Genomic DNA, 9,202 nt, shown 5'->3' on the forward strand with positions numbered 1-9,202 from the left:
TAGTTTTTGCAACCTATGCACAGATCTCCTGGAGTACTAACTGTCCTTCACATTTTAGTGTTTTCCCTGCTCTCTGTCCTGAAAAATAAACAAACAAACAAACAAACAATAGAAACCCTCAAAGAATATGTAATGGTTTTAATGGTTATAATGGGAATTGTATTGGCTTTAATTTGTTGCATCCTACTGGTGGCATGTTATGTCTAGTGGATACCGTAAAGGGCCAATACTGGTAATGAAATGGTTTTAATGGTTAGCTGATGGTTTGTAATGGTATTTGTAGTGGAAACCATTAGAATTTCTGTGGAGGTTTCTATTGTTTGTTTGTTTTTTCCAGCAGGGCTAACACACCTAATTAAATTGATCAGACATGCATGATAGGCTGATTGGCATGTCCAAAGTGTCTGTAGTGTATGAATGGGTGTGTGAGTGTGTATGTGATTGTGCCCTGCGATGGATTGGCACCCTATCCAGGGTGTACCCCGCCTCGTGCCCGAAGCTTCCTGGGATAGGCTCCAGGTTCCCCGTGACCCTGAAAAGGAGTAAACGGTAGAAGATGGATGGATGGATGGATTAAAGTCAGTTAATTTTTGCAGTATAGAAAGACACCTCCAGTCCACTAGAGGGAACCGTAGGATAGAGGTGTATGACTTGCAAGCCCACTCCAAGCTTCCTAGTGCACCACAAATGAGTAGCGTAATGGCTGTCGGTATTTTCCTCAAAACGGAAGTAGTGTTTATGTTAGCGGAAACGATGGGAAAGTAGATCTGCTCTTTACCGTTATCACTTTAAAGAAGATATACGTTTTTTTATTGTTGACGTAAAATGTTTGGTAGATCCGTAAGTTTTAACTATGAGCCTCTCCCACAGCGAGATCACGGAAATAGAAATACTCCGGGCCTGTTTACATCCGGACGGTCTCAGTATAACAGCGGCTTCTCATTTGATTACGTCCCTAAAATCAAAAACAATGATTTTATAGACGAAAGTCAAGGATTAATATCACGGTTATGCAACTTGGCTGTTATATCCCTGGTTTTTTTTTGTACGCTCATCATATTTCCCATATCTGCATGGTTTGTTTTAAAAGTAAGTCCTTCTTATATCTTAAACACTACACATTTGTGTACAAGTCAATCTCAGGATGCAGTGTTCAAGTTTACTGTTACGTGTGCCATAAAATGTGCAATGAAATTCTTATGATAAAGCAACATAGCGTATGGACAACATTTCTACACAAGGCATCATCACAGTATAATGCCACATAAGAAGAAATATTCATGAATCAAGATTTTTTATTTAGTCACCTACACAATAATATACAGTATATAATTTGCAGTGAAATGAAAACCCGGCCTACTCTTTACACTGTTCAGAACTGAAATGAAATATAAAAGTTAAAATAAATAAATAAATCACAGTGATACAGTGACATATGGTGCGGTTAAAACCACAGCTAAAATGTAGAAAGTGTAAGTTTAGACATTCTATACAATTTATTTGCATAGCAAATTTCTCAATAAACGTTGTTGCAAAGCAGCTAGAGGAATCCAGATGATGATATCTGATCTAGATCCCTGATGAGTAAGGAAAACGGGTCAAAACTTTGAAAGGAACCAGACAAAAATCCATTCTTTTCTGGATGACACAAGATAGTGGGCTTTTAATCATTAATCTACAATATAAAGCCATACAATGAAAACACAGAAAAGTACTGAATGTATTGCAATATATAGGATGTTAAGGATGAGTATACTGTACTGTGAATAGTCTTGAGGTGAGCAGAAGACATGGCTGAATATAGTGCACAATATAGTTATAACGAGACCAGTATGGAATGTTTAGAGTAAATTACCATTATGAAAAAGTGGGATACTGTGTAGAAAACATGAAAGGTGTAAGAGAAACACTTGTTAGGAAAGCTCTATTTTTTGAGTGGGTAGTGTGCACTATGCAAAGTGTAATTCCGTTTGTACTGTGTGTGTGTGTGTGTGTGTTTTAAGACAGTGCCCAACTATGAGCGAATTGTTGTATTCCGCCTGGGTCGCATCCGGCCTCCTAAGGGTCCAGGAGTGGTTTTAGTGCTTCCGTTCATTGACCAGTGGCAGAGGGTGGACCTAAGAACCAGGGCTTTCAACATTCCACCATGCAAGGTACTAACAAACACTGCAACCAACTTGTGCTGCCCATTCTAGGCTGCCAGTGATTCAGTTTCCGCTCTGCAAACAATATTTTCACAAACAACATTTTCACTGATGCTTCACAGTAGCTTAGGCTTTCTGAATAAACAATGGATTTTCAGATTCCACTTTCTTGTACCAGGTGACCACGAAAGACGGAGGCCTGGTGTCTGTCGGAGCGGATATCCAGTTCCGGATCTGGAATCCAGTCATGTCTGTGGTGGCTTTGCAGGATTTAAAGGCTTCCACACGCCTTACTGCACAGAACGCTATGACTCAGACTCTGGGCAAGAGGACTGTGAGAGAGATACAGACAGAGAGAATCAAACTGGGTGAGCATCTTGGGGTAAGTGGCCAAATCAGATCAGATTTCTTTAGTATTTATATGCAAGTGCAGCATAGGTTTTGCAGGCTTTACTGTTCAAGAAGAATGTTACGCATTAATAAACATATTATTTGATCTGGGCTCTGAGTAATTTGAGCAAACAGATGGACAGCCTCCAGGATTATAGATCATTTCAACTGTGGTATGTTTTGCAGATGGATATAAATGATCTGACAAAGCCTTGGGGGTTGGAGGTGGACCGGGTCGAGCTGACCCTGGAAAGTGTACTCCGTGCCCCAGACGAGTCTCAATCAGGGCCGCTCATCATGCCTCCCTCTGTCCCTGGCCTAGAAGGTCTGACTGGGCCTATACAGCAGCTCGCCATGCACTTTCTCGGGCAAAGTACAGCACCAAATCCACCTGCTAAAGGTGCTTTTACACACTGTGAATCCAGGTCAAATCATTTAGTGTCCTCAGATCAGCATGGTCATATGGGCTTGTATGTATTTCTCTCCAGATACAGTGCTCTTTACTGACGAGTCAAGCACAGAGGCTCCAGTAGCTGAAAGCAGCAGCGTGATGGAGGAGCTCCTGGCAGCAGTGAGACTGGTCCTGTCTGAGAGCTTGGTTAGGCAAGTGGGAGCCTGTTTCCAGTTTCACATCAGTACCAGCACTGGCCAGACTAGGAGCTACTATGTGGATCTAACTCAAAGTAAGTACAGTAGCAACACATTTGAGTAGACTAAAAGGCATTGTTGTATGTCTTAATTCAACAAATTACCCACATAATCCTTAGATTATTAATCAGATTGTTAAATCTGGTCATGATTATTTATTTTCCTCATTGCTGATGACATTTTTTGCGTGTTCAGCTGTTCAGTTGTGACCCTCACCTTGACTTCTTTCCACATTGATGGTCACAACAGTCTTGTTGAAAATCAGATGCATGCTTAGCATGTTATTTTAATAGTAATACATGCACAAGTAATAAGAAATAATACAAAATAATATGAAAGAAAGTATTTTTTAGTAAAGTAGGTTTTAGTATTTTAAAAAAAATGGCTTGTTTAGTAATATTGTCAGGATATACAGTACATGCACACCAATTTAGGGACAGGTTACATAGTACACTTACTATGTATTGTGTATTTTTGCGATATTAGTATTACATGGGCCAATAATGTGATAGTAAACAACAAACAACACACTGTGTAGCCCTAATTTGACCACATATTTTTGAGCATTTATCTTATTAATTTACTTTTTAAATGTATTTTTATTTTACTTGGTAAACCAGGTGATGTACCATGCAATGTTGAATAATGTTATATAAATTCTCTCATCACTCAATTTCAATTGTGTCTCCAGATAGTGGAACATGTGGTGCAGGTGAGGCGATGCAGCCAGATGTGTTTCTAAGTATGAGTGAGCAGGATATGATGGCCATGTTCCAAGGCAACCTACGGCCAATTGCAGCATATAGCAGTGGCAGATTGAGAGTTCAGGGAGACTTGAACACTGCCATGAAACTAGATGCACTTGTTAAACTCATCAAGCCTCCCTGACAGGGGTGTCAGACGTCCGGTCCGCTAGAGGGTTCAATCCGGCCCGCAGGATGAATTTTGAAAGTGAAACAATGCAAAAAAGACACGAACTTGAAATTTTTAATAAAATGCTATTCCTAAATTATCCGGTAGGGGCGCACTGTTTTAGTCAGAGTAGAAGATGCGGCACACTCTTGGAACTCAGACCGAACAGCAGATGGCAGCAATGCGCCTTCTGCTGTTTGTTATTACGGTGTAGTCTACCCTATTTTCTTCTCGTCCCCACACCCTCATTAGCCAAAATGTCTTCGACATAAAGGAGAAAAGTAGATACAGAGTGTAGAGTTTTTCAAGAAAAATGGACCGCTTCCTATTTATTCACAGAGATTAATGGATAAAAGTTAAAAAATGTGCAATTTAATGTTAGTCAACAGCTTCACTACAAAAGAGTTTGGTTTGGTGGAATCCTATTCATGCAATGCCATAAATTTTAAAGTGCAATACTATATTTTTCAGTTCCAAATACCTTTACATTTTTTGCATTTGTACAAACACTTTGATCAGTTGTAATGCACATATGTAAATGATAATCAGAAGCAAACTGCACATGTTTGTCTTAAGAAATCTGAGGTTGTTCATGATATATTTTGTAAAAGGATATTTCATTAAATATGAAGATTTTCCTAATGTACTTGTACTTCTTTGCATGAAAACAAAGGAAAAACATGGACTTATTGTTATTTATAGGTAACTATGCTATTATTTTACTGGCCCTGCCCACTTGACATCTAATTAGGCTGTATGTGGCCCCAGAACTAAAATGAGTTTGACACCCCTGCTTTATGATGTCTAGTTATACATGAATTTAATGAAAAGGTGTATTTCATGCCTTCACAACCTACACAAATGTAAACAGTACTGTTTATATAATTTGTTGCTATGACCTCATAATTTATTACAGCTAAATTATATACATATATATACATATTATATATATATAATATACACACACACACATACACACATACATATATAAATCTGGATTAATAAAAGCCATTTAGGACAGACTTAAAATATGCATTCTGTCAAGTAAATCTGAAGAAAAAAAAATAATAAAAAAAAATAGGGGGATCCCTGTGACAAATTTCTGTATATGTGAACCTAAAATAGAATGTGTGTTTTTTTTTAATTGCACTATAACAGTACTGCTGTGTGTATTTATAATTAAATGTTTATTTAAATATCAACTTTTATGTATTTAATGATCAGTTTGTAGTATATAACAAGTGCCTGATCACATGGTACATAATTTCATACATGTTAATATATGTTCTTTATAATAAAAATAAATAAATCACAGTTTGAGACTTAATTTGTTTTGTTTTTTTGTAGTACTGCTCTTGAAGGTCATGTGTGTATTGTTGTGTGGCTGACTCTGATCCTCAACTCTATGGCCTTCTCTGCTAATAGATATGTTTATGGAGAAAACTCCCACAAGGCTGCTTTATGCCATTATTAAACCCATGCTTTTCTGGAATAGTAGTAGTTGTGCAGTGCCCCCAGTATTAAATTAAAGGACACCTGATCATAACTACCTGATGACTGCAAGTTTTTAGCAAGCTGTGTAGTAGATTTATAAACTGCGGCAGTAATTTGATTAAGGTTAAAATGATCAAGAATGTGGGTCAGAGAGACCATGTGAACTAAACCTGGTCCAAACTGTGTTTAGTTAAAATATTCTTCAGGGCATGTTTGATATCAATCTAATCCATAGTTCATGGTGAGCAATGTGGAGACATCAAAAATATCATATACATTTAGGAAATAACAGTATATGGTTTTATATCTTGAAATGTGTGTGAGACCACGTGATCTACACGGGAGATAATTTTCCTTTGTTCCCACAGACTCTGGAATCTTAGATTAGATTCTCAGGACCAGGGCCGGACTGGGACTTAATTTCAGGTCAGGAGACTCACACTCATGCAGGCCAACCCATACAATTCATGTTGTTACACACAGTGTGGCCATCCCGTAAAAATATAAACAAGCAACCTAGAGGTAGTGAAGCAGTCCTAATTTATATCATCTTAAATGCTTGTGCCAAGCATTTAACAACACCAGAAGTGCAAAGCTTCCAATAACTACATTTCACTCACAAAAGTACAGTAAATGAAGAAGAGAGGTAAACAAGACACTTTTTCTTGTGCCACTTTTTCATGAATCTGTCACTTTTTTCCCGGGTCTACTGCTATGAACAGAACTGTCTCCACATTGCTGGAAAATGAAAACTGTTTAACCTCACTGTAATTTGTGAGCACAGAATCTAAACTTATTTTAGTTAAAATTAAAGTACCACATTAGGGCAATTTTTTTTAGACTTAAAAGTACTTAAAACACCTGAGATTTAACCACACTGTATTTTATACAAATATATTAAAGCACATTTAATATCTCTTATTTGACCTCTACCTGTCATCTCAGGTTGATACTGAAGTGTGAGCACTGCACAGAGATACTGCCAGGTTAACTCTCTCCACCTTATTGTGAAAAATAGGACAAAAAATGTTTTTGTTTTTCAACCTCACATATGGGCAGACATAATTTTCTAAATTACCTAAATACTTGTTATTACAATACTGACTACATCATGACAATATCTATTTAGAAAAATCCTAATATTGAACATGATATTACCTTTTATGACTCCTAGCTTGGAAAAGTGTTTGTTTTTGTCATTATTGTTGCTGCTGTTGTTTGCCCTAGCTGTATTTGTAATTTCAACATTTAAAATAACAACATGGAGGGCTCCCTAAATGTAGCCTACTGTACGTACATTTGGATATTTGTTTGCTGAATTACTTTTTTTATTATTATTATTTTTTACTTATTATATAACTATACAGTAGATAACATTGCCCTTTATCATATTTTGAGTGGTGATAGTAATAGTGCTAACGCTTGCTAGCAGTGAAACTGTGGTTAATACTTGATTAGCTAAGTTAGCGAACACAAAGCTACAGTATTTACAGATGAGACTGAACTGCACTCGAAGCCCTGAACTGGTCAGTAATTTTGCAAAATTTCGCTGTTTCTTCTTGGAGAGTTTTCCTTTTGCATGCCCTTTCCCTCTCTGCTCCACCTGGCCGCTTCCTCTCCATCTTCGCACCGCGATAAAGTTAGTTTTAGGTTCAATATTCGCTGGATATTCACTTTCCCCTGTCCTTGTTGTATTGAGGCGACAGTCCTACATAGATATCAATACCATCATTAGTTTCAATAATATTAAATAATTATATACGGACCTAAAACATTTACTCACAAAATACCAGCGCATAGTAGAGCTGCACCTAAGAATGGTCTGACCCGTATAGCACTTTCCCTTAGGGACTGTCTGGCAATTCCACCCACTGAGTTAAAACGTGAACAGGCCCGGAAATACCGAAAAATATAGAAAAATACTGCAATTTTCTGGCGTTATTTTGTACTTGGTTGTGGTAGTCTACAGCCCTTCCTCAAACTTCTCAACACACAGCTGGCATCAGATTGCATTTAACTAATACACAAATCTTAAAAATAAAAGATTAATGTTGTCTTTGCCTATGTTCTGATTGAGTGGGCAAGACAGACGTTTGGGTGGGCTCAGATCACCCCTGCCCATGCCTAGATCTGGCCCAAAATGTCGACGTTGTCCATGCATTTAAATGACTTATAACTATTAACATACAAAAGTCATTTGAAAACACACATGTTACATTCTAAATGCTGTAGCAGGTGCACAATGAGATGCCTGAGCTATTAAAATAATTGAGAATTGTATCTGTATAAAGGGAGGTATTAGAAAAATCTCACATGTAGTACATCAGTCTGGCCACTAGGAACTTACTACAAATGTGAAGAAAAAAAAACCTTTTAGGTGAGGTACATCTCATTGTGAGCCTACTACAGCCTTTAGAATATAAAAAAATGTATGCTTTTAAATGACTTTTGTATGTTATAACGTATGCCATTTTACTTAATGCTTGGACAACGTCGACGTTTTATCTCAGTGGGTGGAATTGCCAGAAGGTCCCTTAGGCAACTTGTGCTGTGACACCGAGTCAGAACATTCTGCGAGCTTGCTCCAAAACGAAATAACTCCAATACATAAAATACGACGGCAAGAAACTATAAATGAGACATATCTGAAATATTTAGCATTTTTGAGCAAAAAATTTGTTTTAAACATAGTTAATCCTAGTAATTTAATTGTCAATATTAAAACAAAAACAAAAAAATAGTAATGAACGCGTCTTTATTTGTATTTTGTTTTTCAATTTTGAAAAAAAAAAAAAAAACCCGACTGAGCGCAACGTACACAGACCCTTATGTTATCCTTCCTTTCTTATAGGCTATAGTATATAGTAGTAGCTCTATTAATGAGTATCTTTACACAATACAACTTCTGCATTTAGTTGCAATTAGCTTTGCATTTTACAAACCGCCAAATGTCCTCATAAACTTCTACATTACCACAAAGTATGGAATGTCCTTTGCAAGAATATACAATTTGTTTTGTTTACTCATTGAAGCATTTAAATTGTAAGTCATTTCTTAAAAAACTATTTTCAGGAACATTTTACAGTACTGTTCAATTACTCATACGTAAATATTCAGGAACTAAGCAGGAACGAATAAGAAGTTCTTAATTAACACCCATTTTATTTCTATAAAATACTACAAACTACTAGTTAAATACTCAGTATGTTAGTAGGAGTTCATGTTTAACTGTGCAGTAATGAATTGAATCTTAAGCAATAATTACTGAGTCTTAGATTTCTCTCTTGCAGAGCTACTATCTAACTACACAAGTATGGGTCTTTTATAATAACTACTGAAAAATTGAAGTTAATAGCTAAGCCTTACCTTTCTCCCGGAGCTCTATTACCTAATATATGTAAACCTATTCTAATACCTCAGTGTAGATGTAAAATTTATTTAGATCTCCTTGATGTAATCAACTAAAATAAAGTTTAAAGTTTTGCATGTAGCTAATTAAAGTAAAAGCTTGCCATGCAGTCAGTTTAAGCTTTTTAAAGCTTACATTTTACTAATGCTTGTTACATGTGAACTGATATTTTAACCTTGAAGCACTCTAAGGAGGTGCATATAAA

At 36.7% G+C, this 9,202-nt stretch overlaps 1 protein-coding gene and 1 long non-coding RNA gene across 3 annotated transcripts; one reads left to right on the plus strand and one right to left on the minus strand.

The window, feature by feature from the left end:
* The first annotated feature begins 657 nt into the window (after positions 1-657).
* stoml1 (stomatin (EPB72)-like 1) lies at positions 658-5,414 on the plus strand. Of its 2 annotated transcripts, none has more exons than XM_017486114.3 (6): positions 658-1,089; positions 2,004-2,153; positions 2,323-2,526; positions 2,721-2,934; positions 3,023-3,217; positions 3,874-5,414. In XM_017486114.3, exons 1-6 carry the CDS (start codon positions 826-828, stop codon positions 4,068-4,070), a joined length of 1,224 nt encoding a protein of 407 aa, XP_017341603.1. In that variant the 5' UTR covers positions 658-825; the 3' UTR covers positions 4,071-5,414. The 2 variants fall into 2 exon arrangements, with proteins under 2 accessions (XP_017341603.1, XP_017341604.1); XM_017486115.3 differs by having other exon boundaries at positions 959-1,089; positions 2,008-2,153.
* On the minus strand, positions 4,857-7,404 carry LOC128634943 (uncharacterized). Its single transcript, XR_008397877.1, has 2 exons — positions 7,372-7,404; positions 4,857-7,296 (listed from the first exon to the last, which is right to left on the minus strand). It is a non-coding gene; the product is annotated as an uncharacterized LOC128634943 (long non-coding RNA).
* Between the last annotated feature and the right edge of the window lie 1,798 nt (positions 7,405-9,202).

The sequence above is a fragment of the Ictalurus punctatus genome, chromosome 14 (assembly GCF_001660625.3).
Source record: "Ictalurus punctatus breed USDA103 chromosome 14, Coco_2.0, whole genome shotgun sequence".
Classification (NCBI taxonomy): domain Eukaryota; kingdom Metazoa; phylum Chordata; class Actinopteri; order Siluriformes; family Ictaluridae; genus Ictalurus; species Ictalurus punctatus.